General features: G+C 47.1%; 2 protein-coding genes and 1 pseudogene across 3 annotated transcripts in view; 2 read left to right on the top strand and 1 right to left on the bottom strand.

Annotated features, from left to right (window-relative positions):
* Positions 1–1,473, bottom strand: part of Hmox2 (heme oxygenase 2) — a 29,686-nt gene extending 28,213 nt beyond the window's left edge. Inside the window, exon 1 of one of the 2 annotated variants that reach the window (XM_034506478.2) lies at positions 1,347–1,473. The gene's annotated coding sequence lies outside the window, so the exon portion shown is untranslated. Of the gene's footprint in view, positions 1–1,136; positions 1,274–1,346 lie in introns of those variants that run through there. The other variant, XM_034506479.2, reaches the window with a different exon arrangement.
* Positions 1,474–4,122: 2,649 nt separating this feature from the next.
* On the top strand, positions 4,123–5,795 carry LOC117711542 (V-type proton ATPase 21 kDa proteolipid subunit c'' pseudogene; annotated as a pseudogene).
* A 1,318-nt stretch (positions 5,796–7,113) lies between these two features.
* On the top strand, positions 7,114–16,436 carry Nmral1 (NmrA like redox sensor 1). The gene is made up of 5 exons (XM_034507275.2): positions 7,114–7,319; positions 11,121–11,359; positions 13,166–13,415; positions 13,971–14,161; positions 16,157–16,436. The coding sequence occupies exons 1-5, from the start codon at positions 7,280–7,282 to the stop codon at positions 16,334–16,336; spliced, it is 900 nt and encodes a 299-aa protein (XP_034363166.1). The 5' UTR covers positions 7,114–7,279; the 3' UTR covers positions 16,337–16,436.
* The last annotated feature ends 219 nt before the right edge of the window (positions 16,437–16,655 follow it).

The raw sequence follows: 16,655 nt of genomic DNA, 5'->3' as shown, positions 1-16,655 counted from the left end.
TGAGTTGAGGCCTGTCTATAGAGCCAGTTCAAGGACAGAACTTAATAATTTTGAGAGATCCTGACGAAAAGGGGAAAAAAAGATTTAGGATGTGCACTATACTGCAAGCTCATAATCCTGGCAGACTGAGGCAAGAGGATCTCAAATTCAGGCAGTGCAGGCTACACAGCAAGATTTCCTTCCCAAAACACAAAACATTGGGCAGGGTTGAGGGTTCGGTAGTAAACTACATGCTCATCACGTTCAAACCCCACCCCCAAAAAATCTTTTTTATTAATAATTGTTATGTATTATAACTAGATAAACATTAGCACCATACCAGAAATAGGAAAGCATAAAACCTCTACGTAACTGGATTGAATAAGGCCAGTATGATCACTTAAACAACAAAACCATTTCTAATCTCTAATCCACCTCTGAAAAAAAAAAAAAAAAAAATTGGATGTCCAAGGAGAACTAAGATCACCGGTGCCGTTATCTTGCCTGTGGGATTTACTTCACCAATCTCTCAATCTCATTTTATAGGTGGCAAAATGCTCAAGGATTTAGAAAGGACTGAAGAGCAAAACGCTCTCCCTCAACTGGACGTTATATGGTGTTTACGTCTTTCGGTAACACTCCCTCTTGTTGAGTTTGTGGTGCCAGCAACAGAACACAGTAAAGACGAACAGCCACGGGCCACAACAACTGGTCCTTCAGAACCCATTTAAATGGCATGACACAGACTGCCAGTGTGTCAAGCGGTGTGCAAGGCAGTCCTGGCAGTTTTTACAGGACAATTAAGTCACCAGGAGCCCTGTGCTTTGGCGGTGACAGGTGACGACCTGGTCCAGATCAACCGGCTACGTCCGCGGCTGAGTCCCCTCTTGCACTCTGTCCCCACAGGGGCTCTAAGGGATCTTGCTACCGAGGGGAACCACTGAAGGCCGGACCAAGAAAGGCCGCCACGCCCCGGGCTCCTCCGGGACCTCAGGTAGGCTCGAGGGCTGCGCTGCTGCTCTAACTTCGACCCCGGAGTCACCTCCTCAAGAGCATTCGTGACACTGGGAGGGGCTGTGCCCCACGGGAACACCAGGGGACTCTCGGGGATGGCGCTCGAAGGCCTTCTAGAGCGCGATCAGCGGTTTCGGGCTCACCTGACGCTCAAGGCCCGCTCGGAGCCCCCTCTCCGACCCCCAGTCTCCCGCTCGCTCGCCCGCCTCAGCCCGCTTCCGGCTACCCCTCTCCCGATGTTCGTCCAGGCTGAGGGCGAGTCACGGAGAGACAGCGGAGCAGAGCATTCGAAGAAGGTCTCCGCCAGGCAAGGACCCGGGAGGGGAAGACCAGGGACGGAGCGGGTCACTCACCCTCAGCCGCTCCGCAGGTCAGCCAGTCAGTCTCCGCGTCAGCTACTGAATCGGCACGGTAGCAGCCGAGCGGGCGAGCGCGGAGGACGGCGGGACGTGCGCACGCAGCGAGGGGCGGGGTCGCCAGGCCACGCCCCCAGACGCGCGGCAGCTCGCGGAAGGCTCCTGGCGGAGCTGACACTGCCTTCCTAGACAACTTCGGGAGTGGTAATGTTTGCCGGAGAGGAAGGAAGCGTGTCAGCAAAAGCCAACTGCTTGTTGATCGAGAGCGGGGGCTCAAGCCTGAAATCCCAGCCCTCGGCGGGGGACAGGGGTGGGGCTGAGGCAGGAGAATTCAAGAGCAATCTGTGCTACAGTGTGAGCATTGTCAATGCTCAAAAACAAAACTCCTTGGGAAAGAATTATTAGATTCTTAACACCGCAAAAGGGAAAGAACAAAAAGAACGAACGCTTTACAGTGACATCATTTTCTTGCTTAATCCTCCTTATATCTGCGCATGTATTTAGGAGCCAAGTTGACCACTTGGCACTTCTCGCGAGCCCCTTGACCACTTGGCACTTAACGTGAGCTAGCCCTAGGCAGTTCCAGTGCAAACGCTCATCTTGACTCCCGGTCTCTGTCCATCTCTGCTAACAGTCCCGTATCTGTCTCCTTTGTGGGGACTAGAGATGTAGCTCAGAGTAAATAATGCTGTTAATGAGGAGCCAGTTCCATTCCCAGCACCTAAGTTGAGGTTGTCTCCAACCTCAGGGGATCTGGCGCCCTCTTCTGGCCTCCACTAGCACACGCACATACCAAGTGCACATAATTCAAAAATAAAACTTCTTTTCTCTTCTCTTCTCTTCTCTTCTCTTCTCTTCTCTTCTCTTCTCTTCTCTTCTCTTCTCTTCTCTTCTCTTCTCTTTTCTCTTCTCTTCTCTTTTCTTTTCTTTCTCTTCCTTTCTTCCAAGATCTCACTTATGTAGCCTAGGCTGGACTCTAGCGCAAGATACCTGAGCTAGGACCACATGCATGTATCATCAAGCCCAACTATCAATTCAATTCCTATATACTTGTATATTTTATATACTTTTATAGTGAGACTTTTAGTTTCTTTAAAAACACAGAAATGTGCCAGGCAGTGGTGGCGCACGACTTTAATCCCAGTACTGGGAGGCAGAGGCAGGCGGATTTCTGAGTTCAAGGCCAGCCTGGTCTACAAAGTGAGTTCCAGGACAGCCAGGGCTATACAGAGAAACCCTGTCTAGAAAAACAAAAACAAAACACACACACACACACAGAGAGAGAAAGAGAGAGAGAGAGAGAGAGAGAGAGAGAGAGAGAGAGAGAGAGGTTATATAGAGCAGCCAGTGTTCTTAACCCCCTCAGCCATCTCTCCAGCCCATGAATATGTTTTTGTTTTAATCCCAGGTGTGGAATACCGGGGCTGCTTCAGATTGTCCACAGCAGCTATGATTTGTCTTGTGCTCTGGCAGGGGAATGATTTTGCCAGCTGAAAATAGCTTATATTTGGAATTCTGGGGACTTTTGAGAGGGTCTAAAAACAACGCCAGAGCCCCAAGAGGCTGCAGTGGCTGCTGCTCCCCCTGCTGCTATTCATGCCCTTGCCCTTCCTTCCCCTGCTCTTCCTCCCGCTGCCCTGCTGTTTGCCGGGTTGCTGATTCCTAATTGGAGATATCCTGACAACCAAGATCAAACTTGTTCCAAGGAATTTGAAGCCCCTGATCGGCAGGAAGTAGTATAAAGAGATCAACACCCCCTTTCTCTCTAATCTGCTTTCTCTCCTACCTAGTGTTGAAGGTTGGAAGGAGTGCAGGTGGAGGAGAGAGGTAGAGGAAAAATAACCCAGTGAGGTAGCCAAAAGTTTGGTTGCATACTTTCAAGACCCCAAAAAAAGACATAAAAAAAAGATCATTTCGTGACATTAAAAGATATTCCTATTAGATTAAGAATTATAGGGTAGCGTTTTGTTGGAATGAGTCCTTTTACTAGGTCTCATCAGATCAGGCTAAAAATCAAAACGATCACTCAGGCTTCACATTCCCAAGTTGAAACTAAATTATTTATCTTAACTTTCAAAAAATATAATTTAAAAGAATAACTAAATTTCCCAAACATACTAGTTTCAATTAACAAGATAACAAAAGTTTCCCTTGCCTTCATCTTTATCCAAAATGGAATCTGGAGTGACCTGATGTTAAACAATCTGTTTTGTTTTGTTTTTTTCTAGTGTGTCTGCCTGTCCCCTCCTCAAGGAAAGTTGCTTTGAAATGAATCCATAATGAAGCATATACTTTCTTCGTGAAGCAGGTGCCCTGCCTCCAAAGAAAAGTGGATTGCTTCTGCTTCTGAAGATAACAGAGGTTGAGCTCTGCCCTATGAATGCATGTGACATGCATGTGCATACACACAGAGAAGCACACACAGGAACACAAATGACTTCTTAAAAAGTAAGATAGAGTCAGGCTGTGGTGGTCCAAGCCTTTTATCCCAGCACTCAGGAAGCAGAGGCAGGCAGATGTCTAAGTTGAGGCTAGCATAGTCTACAGAGTGAGTTCCAGGACAACCAAGGCTATGCGGAGAAACTTTGTCTCAAAAACAACAAACAAACAAACAAACAAACAAACAAATAAAAACAGAAAAAGCAGCAGAAAAAAGTAAGATGGGCCTGGGTGGGGGTGTGTGGTGGGGGTGGCTCAGCCCTGGAGAGCTGGTACTGCTCTTGCAGGGGGCTGGAGTTGAGTCCCAGGACCTACCTCCTGACATTCACAACTACCTGTAACTCCAGTTGCAGGGGGAATTTGAGTCCTCTGGTCTTTGAGGGCACCTGCTTCATGTGCACATACCTACACACACGTGGACATAATTAAAAATAACAAAAATATATCTTATAAATAAACTTTTATAAAATCTTATGAAAGGTTGACAAGCAGAATGGGTAGATAGACGTGTTCCAAAAAAGAGGATGTAAATTTTGAGGCTTGCAGACTGCGGGTAGTACACATATGGGTGCTTACTAAACAGTTCCTTAAGCCTTTCTGTATGTTTATAGATTTTTCAGTGTAACAGTTTGGAGGAGATGTAGCTCTAGGATACAGAGCTTGCCCAGCATAATAACATTTTGGAGGAAATTACTTTTTTAACTATTGAAGTTTTGGTTTGGTTTTGTGTTGGAGATGGAATTTTAGATTTTTTTTTGGGGGGGGGGTTCGAGACAGGGTATCTCTGTGTAGTCCTGGCTGTCCTGGAACTCACTCTGTAGACCAGGCTGGCCTCGAACTCAGAAATCCGCCTGCCTCTGCCTCCCAAGTGCTGGGATTAAAGGGGTGCGCCACCACCGCCCGGCGGAATTTTAGATTTTGAACAAGCTCGCTGAGCTACACTGGGGGATGTTTCTCTGCACTATGTATTCATAGTCTGATTCCTGTACCCAGAGATCCAGTTACAGTCTTGACTTAGGTATGACTCAGTATTTTGTAAAATACTATTCTCTATCACCTACTGATTGGTTAAATAAAGAACTGAATAGCCTATGGCTGGGCAGGAGAGGATAAGCATGACTTCTGAGCCCAGAGAGAGGGAGAGGGTCTCAGATGGGAATGAGGGAGTAGAACCAGGATAGAGGACGCAGTTAAGCTGAGGCCCCACCGATCCAACCCCTGCTGTCCCTGCTGCCATGAAGGGGCTGGATTTGCTCTACCTCGGGATCTTTGAGGCCCTCTGGGCCTGCATGATTGTCATGAGAATCTGCCACACAATCTTTGACCTGGGCTTTTGCTTTGATGTGTTCCTGACAGAAACCTTCCCATTCATGTGGTCAAATCTGGGCATTGGCCTAGCAATTTCTGTCTGTGGTTGGAGCAGCCTGGGGAAATCTGTATTACTGGCTCTTCCATCATTGGGAGTGAGGTGAAAGCCCCCAGAATGAAGACCAAGAACTTGGTTAGCATTATCTTCTGTGAAGCAGAGGCCATCTATGACATCTTCATGGCAATTGTCATCTGTAACATGGCGGAGCCTTGCAGTGCTGCTGACCCCAGTGTTTGTGGCTGGCTTCACAGTCGCTCTGTCCAACCTGTTTTGTCGAGTCTGCGTGGGCATCGTGGGCAGTGAGGCCGCCCTGGCCGATGCGCAGAACCCCAGCCTCTTTGTAAAAATTCTCATTGTGGAGATCTTTGGCAACGCCATTGACCCCTTTGGGGTCATCGTCCCGATCCTTCAGACCTCCAGAGTAAAGATGAGCGACTAGCTGACTTGTGTGGGTGGGGCTGAACCCTACTGTTATTTATTGCTGGTTTTCCTGGGACAGCTGGAGCCCTGTCCCTTAGCCTTTCTGGGGTTTGGTGTTCAGGGCCCTCCTGCACTCACCTCTTGCTAACTGTTGACTTTGGAGGCATTGCAGTCCAGACTGAAACCCAGGGTGGGGAGTGGGCTGCTGACGGTGACCGTGTACATCCGTGTACCAGTGGTCCCCCAACCAGCCCATCTTCCTAGTATTTATGAAATAAACTTGGTATTTGCCCTCCAAATATATATGTGTATGTGTATTGTATGTGTATTGTATGTGTATTGTATGTGTATTGTATGTGTATGTGTATGTATGTGTGTGTGTGTGTGTGTATGTGTATGTATGCATGCTCTGGAGAAGATTCTGAGGAGGAGTTTGACATGAGACAAATTAAGGACTGGAAAATGCGTCCCACTCAGCAGTAACTTTTCAGAGGACTGATAAGACATCCAAGTGTGAGCTGAATATAAATCTCACTTGTCTTAAAAAAAAAAAAAAAAAAAAAAAAAAAAAGAGCTGGGCCGGGCAGTGGTGGTACATGCCTTTAATCTCAGCACTTGGGAGGCAGAGGCAGGTGGATTTCTGAGTTCGAAACCAGCCTGGTCTACAGAGTGAGCAGTTCCAGGACAGCCAGAGCTACACAGAGAAACCCTGTCTCAAAAAAGGAAAAAAAAAAAAAAATTACAGTTCCTACAAAAGTTAGTCAGACATACAAAGGAATCTCACAGATAGCTTCAGAGGGTTAAAAGCCATTAGGTGACAGCCAATATGTATAAATGAAGATAGATTCTCATGTATTTATTAAAATAGTAACCAGGCCAGGTGTGGCACCAGCACTGGAAAGACAGAGCCTGGTCTACATATCAACTTTCCAGGCCAGATGATTACATTGAGTGATATTGTCAATAATAATAATAATAATAATAATAATAATAATAATAATATAGCAATCGTCATAATAAATAATACCAAAAGCATTTTTATGAATATAGGTCATTGTTTTACATAATGTAGATATAGCCAGCCAAGCATTGTAATTCATATCTCTAATCCTAACACTCGCAAGGCTGAGACAGGTTTTCTGTCTAGCAGAAACCCCACTTCCTTCCCCCAAGTCAGACACACACCACCACGAGCACTTGGGCAAAAAACGGACTTGCACAGTTAAGCCAGTGCGTTCACCAAGGCGCTTAAACTCAGAAGCAGCCGGAGCGTGAAGGGAGGAACCATCGAGCCATCTGGCGGGGGAGGGCAGGTTGCATGAGCAAGAGCCGGGTCAGGACCAGGACCGCAGGCGCCTCCGTAGAAGCTTAACAACCCGCGGGCCACACTCACAGCCCGGTCGGAAGGGGCTCTGTTAGGGTAGAGGAGGTTCCAGGAAGGGCTGGCGGCTTGCACAGAACTGCATCCCCCCCGCTTTAGTGGACTCTGCTGTAGGCCTGTGGATCCCGCCAAGTCGCATTCTCGGCCCCTTGTCTTAGCTTTTGTCACCCGATTTGTGATTTGGGGACTTGGCACTGGGTGTTGCCAGACAGGATCTCGGAAGGTTTTCTGGGACCGGACATCTCGGGGTGGAGATCCTGCCCTTCGCCAACTCTGCCACCCCAGGCCTCTTGGGATCGCGTTCTTTGGGCTCTGGACCCCATGGCTGATAAGAAACTGGTGGTGGTTTTTGGAGCCACAGGTGAGCTAGCCAGGCCTGGGAAGGTCTGCAGAGCCGAGGCCTCCAGACCCTTGTTTGTAGGAAGAACGGCTGTGGTTCTCACACATATGGGTGGCTGGGGGCAGCAAAACCTGAGAGCAGATTGATTCTGAATATATAATCTATATGGGCAAGCGCGGGGTCGCACAACTTTGATCCCAGGACTCTGAAAGCAGAGGCGGGAGGCTTTCTGAAAGTTCAAGGTCAGATGGTCTACAGAGAGACTTCTATATGTGTGTGTACAGGCATGTGTGTACAGGCATGTGTGCGCATCCTTTCGCACAAAATACCGAAATTGAATTTTTTCCTCTCCGCCCCTAGATGACAAGTTTTCTTGTTTTTGTACCAGAATAAATGTAAACATAGGCCACGTTTTCAGTCAGCAGCATGCTACTTTGCTTCCACCCACCTCTCCGCCTGCTCTACCTACTATCTTTTCCAATAGATAAAGGTTTTTTGTTTGTTTGTTTATTTGTTTGCTTGCTTGCTTTCCAGGTGCTGGTGATTAAACCTAGGGCTTCCTGAACACTGGGCCAGGGCCATACCTGGGAAGTACATGCTGAATTTCTGAACCGAGGTGGTAGTGAAGTTGTTTCTTATTTTGTGTGTAGGTGTTTTGCGAGTACGTATATCTGTGTATGCACCACGTGTGTGCAGTGCCTGACCAGGCTAGAAGAAGATATTGGACCCCATGGAATTAGAACTATGATTGTCCACTCACATATGAGTACAGGGAATCAAACCTTTGTCCTCTGTAAGAGCAGCCTTTTAAACAACTGCAAAGCCATCTTCCCAGCCCCATTACTTACTTTTATTTTGAGATTTTGAGAAGGGTCGTGTGTATTTTATATTGTTATTAATTATTATTATTATTATTATTATTATTATTATTATTATTATTCAAGACAGGACCTCATTAAGGTAGCCTGGATAGCCTGGGACTTATTACAATATGTGTTATTAAATTTTATTTACGTTGTGGGTGTGCACATTGCCCGAGCACTTGTGGAGGTGAAAGTGCAGAACAATTTGGTTCTCTCCTTCCACCATGCGAGTCCCAGAGATGGCACTTAAGTGCTAGGCTTGGGCCTTTTCCCATAGCCACTCCATGGTTCATAGCCTGCAGCTTCTGACCCTGCTTTCTCACCTCAATTATGGATGTGGTTCACTGTTGGGGCTTTAAGTGACTGTGGTGCTGGAGATGGAACCCGAGGCCTCACAGGTCAGGCACTCTATCACTGATCCGGGCCCCGCCCCCACCCCTATAGTACAGTTGAAAAAAAAGTTCTGCTTTTGCTTTTGGTGTTTTGAGGCACAGTCTGACTTTGTGGCTCTGGCTAGTCCAGAACTCACTTGTAGCCCAAAATGGCTTTGAATTTGCAGAGATCCACCTACTTCTGCTTTCTGAGTGCTGGGATTAGAGGCATGGGACCCCATATTTGGTCCAATTTTCCATTCCTGGATAGTGTCATACAAGCAAGCTGGCTGTAAACTCCTGAGGTTCAAACTGCCCTCCCCCATCAGCCTCTAGAGTAGCTGACACGGCAGATACACTGCCCACTGCCTGATTAGAAAATGTTTTAAAGAGGCTGGAGAGATGGCCCAGAGGAAGAGCACCTGTTACTCTTGTAGAGGAAGACCTGGGTTTGGTTCCCAGCAACCCCACCTGGTTGCTCACAACTATCTGTAATTTCATTTCCAGGGAATCCAACGCCGTCTTCTGGCCTCCTCAGGTACTGCACACATGCAAGCAAAACACTGACACATAATAAAAATAAATAAAACTGCTGGGTGGTGGTGACTTTAATTTAATCACATGCCTTTAATCCTAGCATTCAAGAGGCAGAGGTAGGCAGATCTCTGTGAGTTCAAGGTCCACCTGGTGTACGGAGTGAGTTCCAGGACAGCCAGGACTACACAGAGAAACCCTACCTCAAATAAAGAAGAAACAAAACCAACAAGAGTCATTCTCCCATTTCCCTTCTATTAACCTGTCAACCACTGATTTACGGGTGTGTGTGTGTGTGTGTGTGTGTGTGTGTGTGTGTGTGTGTTATGCTCTGTTGACTTTCTTGCAAATGGAATCACATTTGTGGCCTTTGGTGACTGGCTTCTGTCAGTTCGAGATTAATCTACATTTTTTTGGATGTATTTGTACTCTGTGAGTGCACACATGAAGGTCCACGTAGTCACACTTGGCTGCAAGCACCCTTGCCTGCTGAGCCATCTCACTGGCCCACATCTATATTTCTAGCTACTAGCACATGTGTATCTGTATCCTTTATATTTTTTTAAAGTTTTATTGAACACTTTTGTTTTGTTTTGTTTTGTTTTGTTGTTCCCTGTGTAGGCTTAGATGTCCTGGAACTGGCTCTGTAGACCAGGCTGGCCTCAGACTCAAAGAAATCTGCCTGCCTCTGCTCCTCAAGTGCTGAGATTAAAGGTGTGGGCCACCATGCCCTCAGAGAATGACTCTTAATGGAGATGGGGCTTCTTTGGGGGTGAGGACATGGGGTGGCAGAATTAGATAAAAATGGCTTCACAATTTAGTTATTATATTAAAAGTATTTTATAGCCTGGCAGTGGTGGCGCACGCCTTTAATCCCAGCACTTGGGAGGCAGAGGCAGGCGGATTTCTGAGTTCGAGGCTAGCCTGGTCTACAGAGTGAGTTCCAGGACAGCCAGGGCTACACAGAGAAACCCTGTCTCGAAAAACCAAAAAAAAAAAAAAAAAAAAAAAAAAAAAAAAAGTATTTTATTATACATTTTATTCCTTTGTTGTTATTGTGTGTGTGTGTGTGTGTGTGTGTGTGTGTTGCTTGGGATTGAATATAGGGTCTCATAACATTCTTGGCAAACACTACCACTGGACTATACCATCAGCTCTTGAATTATACATTTTTTTTTAAAAAGACTTTATTTATTTTTATATAAGTACACTGCAGGTGTCTTCAGACACACCAGAAGAGGGCTTCAGATCCCATTACAGATGGTTGTGAGCCACCATGTGGTTGCTGGGAATTGAACTCAGGACCTCTGGAAGAGCAGTCAGTGCTCTTAACCACCGAACCATGTCTCCAGCCAAAATCATACATTTTAAAGTAAAGAGCCTCGTAGAAAAGACCTATCCTCAATTCCCAGCACCCATGTAAGGCAGCTCACAACTTCTGTAACTCTTGTTTTAAGAGATCGAAGCCCTCTTCTGGCTTCCATGGAAACCAGGCACATACATGCTACATATACACACATACAGGCAAACACTCATACACATAAAATAGAAATCCCCCCCCCCCCAAAAAAAAGGCAAAAGGCATGTTATGGTGTGGTTCACCCCTGTATTCCCAACATTCTGGAGAATGAGCCCAGAGGAGAAAGAGTTCAAAGTCTCTAAATAAAAATCTAGTTAGCTGGGCATTGGTGGCGCACGCCTTTAATCCCAGCACTTGGGAGGCAGAGGCAGGTGGATTTCTGAGTTCGAGGCCAGCCTGGTCTACAGAGTGAGTTCCAGGACTATACAGAGAAACCATGTCTCAAAAAAAACAAAAAATTTAATAATGAGTTCAGGGCCAGCCTGGGCTACATTTGAGTTTCAGGTTAGCCAGGGCACATAGGGAGATTCTGTTTTAAAACAAAACCAACCAACTTCCCCCAAAATATAGAAAACCTGAAGACAGTTTAAGGAGACACCCGTGTTTCTTGGGCAGGCTTGCTGTGGTGGAGTCTCTTCTACACTCTTCTTTCACTCTAACTATGGCAGGTGAGAGATGTTTTGACTCTTCACAGGTGCCCAAGGTGGCTCAGTGGCACGTACATTGCTGGAAGATGGGACATTCAGGGTTCGAGTGGTAACAAGGGACCCTGAGCAGAGAGCAGCGAAAGAGCTGAAGCAGCAAGGTGCCGAGGTAGTGCGAGGAGACCAGGACAATGCGGCTAGCATGGAGCAGGCCCTGACTGGAGCTCATGCCACCTTCATTGTGACCAATTACTGGGAGACGTGCAGCCAGGACCGAGAAGTGCAGCAGGCAAGTGGGAGGAGGCCAGGGCGTGGTTTAGTGTGTCTTAGACAAGGCCTGTGGACCCCAATTGATCCAGAAGGGCCAAGAACTGCAGGCCCGGATCTTTTCCAAACTGAAGGAGGACACACCCTCTACCTAGCTCATGGACCCCTGCAGGGATAAAACACCCACATACCACAGCACTTGGGACAAAGAGCTGGTTGAAACAGATTTGTCTCTTTAATCCTGGGAATACCTTGTGGCCTCTGAGGCCATGATAACTATACTCCAGGTAGTTCAAAACCACAGAAATCGTCTCGCAGTTCTAAAAGCTGGAGATCCAAATTAAGGTGTTGGTAAGATCATGGTCCTTTCTGAGCTTGAGGAGAAATGCTTCCTCAGTGCTTCCAACATCTGTGGCTCTAGGTGTCACTAAGCTTACGGCTGTGTCACACCAATATCTGCCTCTATATTTTCATGGCTTCTTCTTGTGTTTTATTCTAGTAGGGAGGGGTAAGGCCAGGTCTTGCTATATAGTCCAAGTGGAACTAGAACTTGTGATCTTGAATGCTAGGATTATAGGCATATGCCACCATGCCTGGCATCGTGATGAAGATGATAATAATGATAATCACTATCTATCTATCTATTTATTTATTTATTTATTTTAACTTTATATTTATGGTATTGTTTGTTGCAGAAAAGGGAAACCACAATCCAAGTAACTAAATTTAAAAAAAAAAAAAAAAAAGTTTACCAGGCCTCACCAGAGGGTTAGAGTCCATGACCGTCATGGCTGGAAGCATGGCAGCAGGCAGGCAGGCATGGCGCTGGAAAGGTATACATAAGGAATGGTTTGGGGTTTTGAAACTCGAAAGCTCATTCCATGTGCCACACCTTCTCCAACAAAACCACACCTCTTAATTCTTCTCAAACAGTGGGGCCAAGCATTCAAATATATGAGCCTATGGGGGTTGTCCTCATTGAGATCACCACAGGTGGGTTGCCTGCATTTCTGTCTGTTCACCACTTTCATACAGTATCCACAGAGGCCAGAAGAGGGCATCAGATCCCTCGGAACTGGAGACAATTGTGAGCTGCTGTGTGGGTGCTGGGAAATGGATCTGGATCCTCTGGAAGAGCAGCCAGACCTCTTAACTGATGAGAACATTTATTTTGGATTTAGGAGTCATGTGATTAATCTAGGATGATCAAATCTCAACTCTTAATGCTACCTGCAAAGACCCTGTCCCTATATCAAGTCACATTTACAACGTTGCAGGGGTAAGGTATGGACAGATCTTCTGGAGGGATGTGGTTGTATACTCCCAATTTTAAAGACATAGATCACTGTTTATTAAGCAGCGGAGTCACCACTTGTCCTGGGTCACACAGAAGTCCGTTCATCTCAGCCCAGATGAAACTGAGTGGCCTATATGCTCAACCATGAAGCTGTACCTTCTCCAGAGATGGCTCTGAGCTCTCCAATGGTGTCAGTTGAGCTCTGTTGTCACAAAGGCCATGGGTATGCACATCAAAAAGGCTTCTGTGCCCTTCTCAAGACAGACTTGCTCTGTCTCAAATCTTACAATTTTTTTTAGACACGGTCTCATGTAGTTGAGGTTAGCCTTGAACTCCTGATCTTCCTGACTTCACCTCTTGGCTCACTTTTCCCTAGAAAACCCATGAGCTTAAAGGTGACCCTAGAGTTTGCAAGCTTAGTGTAGTGCTGTACGTGAACGTTGCTCCAGAGCAGAGGAAGAGGGTCAGAGACTCGTGCCCTTGCTCTCACCCTTGTGGTCTTTCCTTTCTCTTTCCTTTCCTGCCTACCAGGGCAAGCTTCTAGCTGATCTAGCCAAACGCTTGGGCCTCCACTATGTCGTGTACAGTGGCCTGGAGAACATCAGGAAGCTGACTGCTGGGAGGCTGGCCGCAGGACACTTTGATGGCAAAGGGGAGGTGGAGGAGTACTTCCGAGACATCGGTGTTCCCATGACCAGTGTGAGGCTGCCTTGCTACTTCCAGAACCTCCTTTCCTATTTCCTGCCCCGGAAAGCTGCAGATGGGAAGAGCTTCTTGCTGGGTGAGTGCCCTACCCCACACAGTGAAACGCGGTTCTCGGCATATGGAGTATCAGCCTAAAGTGGGATTGTCATCAGACCACTTGGGGTGTAAGCCCAGGCTACCTAACACGAGGCTTGAGACTAGGCATGTCATCTAGGTAGACCTTGACTTCTCATTCTGTAAAATGGTTTAAACACTGGTCCCTTGGAGTAATGAGAAAACCAGCCAGGGTTATTACTGTTCTCAGAAGAGGAAGCAGAGGATGTGGGTGATGCTTGCTGGCCAGTTTGTAAACGAACAGGATGCCCTGGCCCAGCTTCAAAGGAACCTCAGCCAGCTTGTGTCTTGCCAGTTGGTCAATGGATTAGATAGAGCAGGATATACCATAGACAAAGCTGGAAGGGCGGGTGGTGGCTGGCCACTCTTTGCCCTCTATGAATATGACCTTCTCTGAGGGTGCAGGAGTCCTGCCCACCCAGGAAATGACAGACCAGTGGCACCGCACAAAGACCAACACTGATATGTGTGGATACCCAGAGAACTGGCTGCTAGGAAAACCTCTCTATTCTCATAGACTTGCCCATGGGCGATGTCCCCATGGATGGAATGTCTGTGAGTGACCTGGGTCCCGTGGTGCTCAGCTTGCTGAAGAAGCCAGAAGAGTACGTAGGGCAGAACATCGGGCTCAGTACCTGCAGGCACACCGCAGAGGAGTATGCCGCTTTGCTTAGCAAGCACACTGGCAAGCCTGTACGTCATGCCAAGGTGGGTTCCTCCCTCCCCAGAGGTGTGACACCTCAGCCCTTGCAGCATTCCCCTAACTCCCCAAAGGTTTTGTTCTTTGGTTCTGTTTTGGTATTTGGGTTCTTGTTTTTGAGACAGGGTCTTACTATGTAACCCTGGCTGTCCTGGAGCTCACGGAGACCCTGCCTCTGGCTCCTGAGTTCTGACATTAAAGATGCGTGCCACTGCTGCTGGCTAGGTTTTTTGGTTTTTTTTCCATTTATTTTATGTGCAAATGCATGTGTGTATACATACATGTATGTGACTCGGCATTTCTGCAGAGGACAGCTAATGGCAGTCAGGTCTCTGCTTCTACCTCATGGGGCCTGGGGACCAAACTTAGGTCATCAAACTTGGCAGTAGGTGCTTTTACTGAACCATCTCACTGGCCCCCACAGGGGTCATTTGGGGGTAGGAAAGGACTATCCAGAGCAATGATTGTTAACCCTGTGACCCCTTGGGGAAGGGTGGAAAGACATTTTCACAGGCGTTACTTATTAGATCCCCTGTATATCAGCTATTTACATTATAATTCTTAACAACAAAATTACAGTTATGAAGTAGCAAGAAGAATAATTTTATGGTTGAGGGAGGTGTCACCATAACTTGAGTAACGAAATTAAAGACGCAGCATGAGGAGGGCTGAGAACCACTCATCCAGAGCGTCCCACCCCTCAAAGCAAGGTTTAAATCTAAGCTCATGGACAATTAATGCCATACTGTTTCTGGGCACTTAAAAGTCAGGGTAAAAGTTATGGCTTAGTTTTGACCAAGGGGACTGAAGTTTCCAGGAAGAAGGATCAGTAGGAGTCAAGTTAAGGAGGGCTGAAATCACAGGGTCTGCCAGTCCGCTCTGCAGGACAGGCGTTGAAAGGATAATGGGAAAGACAAGCCTGACCCCTCCACCTCTTGTCCTCTTTCTGCTGACCCTCACGATTCCTGTCCAGGCCTCTGGGTACACTGTTCTTAATATTTCTCCTTGTTATAGATCTAAAGCCTGTTCATTAAAAGCATTCTGGGAACTGCTGAGTCAAGACATTTAAGTCACCCACAAAGCTCTCACACAGAACCAAACAGAACATCAGCGGGAAGTGGGGCCTGGGGAGCCAATCCTGGGCTTCAGACCCTGGCTCCAGCCCCAAAGCTAGCACAGGAGCTTGGGCACATTCCATGACCCGTCTCTTACCTATAGACAGATGTATCAATGGTGTCACTTTCAGGTGTTTCTGTGAGAATTAAATATAATAATGGACAGAGCTTCCTTCTTAAAAAAATTTTTTTTTAAAAAGACAAGGTTTCTCTGTACAGGCCTGGCTATCCTGGAACCCAATGGGTAGACCAGGCTAGTCTCTAACTCAGAGATCCACCTGCCTCTGCCTCCCAAGTGCTGGGATTAAAAGGGTGCACCACCAGAGCCTTTTAAAAATTTTATGTGTAGCTGGGCAGTGGTGGCGCATGCCTTTAATCCCAGCACTTGGGAGGTAGAGGCAGGCGGATTTCTGAGTTCGAGGCCAGCCTGGTCCACAGAGTGAGTTCCAGGACAGCCATCTGGAGTGAGAGGAGAATGAATAAGACCATGTGGCCTTAAGAAGTAGGACTAAGCCTTGAATATAGAGGTGCACAAGAGTCCAAACTGGGTTTCAGAGGAAAATAGGAACAGTTTTTGCTTTTGAACAAGAAAGTGATACTGTTGGTTTCTGCTCTGAAAGGCACCCGCGGCTTTCATTTCATGACCTTGAGAGAGCAGCCTGACAGTGTCAGGTGGCGGTGAGCGTTCTGGTTCCTGTGCTTCTGGCTTTCTAGTTAGAAGTGTTCATGTGGCTTACAGTGAGGACTTGAGTTAGTGGCTTCAGGGCCAACATAGTGTTGGGTGATACCTAGCCTGTCCTGGCTCTCTGGGACTCTGGAGGAAGCTAATCTTCCCTGGCATCACCAAGGCTGTAGAGGAAACAAGCATGGTGGATTCTCTGTTTCCAGACAACTCCTGAGGAATACGAGAAGCTTGGTTTCCAGGGGGCTCAAGACTTGGCCAACATGTTCCGTTTCTATGCCCTGAAACCTGACCGGAACATTGATCTGACCCTACGACTCAACCCCAAAGCCCAGACACTGGACCAGTGGCTGGAGCAGCACAAAGGGGACTTTGCACAGCTGTGACCTTGAAGCATTCATGTGGGGACAACAAACACAACACTCTTTCTTGTGTACAGTTCTGTGGTTTGTTCTCCCCACCCCCCAAATAAAACCATTGTTCTCACAGATGGTTTCCAAAAGAAAAGGCATCTGTCTTGTCTGTGGGAAGCGAGCTGGAGAGGCAGCTACATGGAGTGGTCCCTGAGAGCACGGGGACCGGAGTAGCAGGCACAGTCTCAGTCGCTGTTTAAAGTAATGAAGTACTTACTCCACCTCAGCCCTGAGAGTGTGCATGCACAGGGAATCAGGCAGCAACCAGCAATGCCTCTGACACCCCTGAATA

Source organism: Arvicanthis niloticus, chromosome 6 (assembly GCF_011762505.2).
Source record: "Arvicanthis niloticus isolate mArvNil1 chromosome 6, mArvNil1.pat.X, whole genome shotgun sequence".
Lineage (NCBI taxonomy): Eukaryota > Metazoa > Chordata > Mammalia > Rodentia > Muridae > Arvicanthis > Arvicanthis niloticus.
This window is presented reverse-complemented; position numbering and strand designations above follow the sequence as displayed.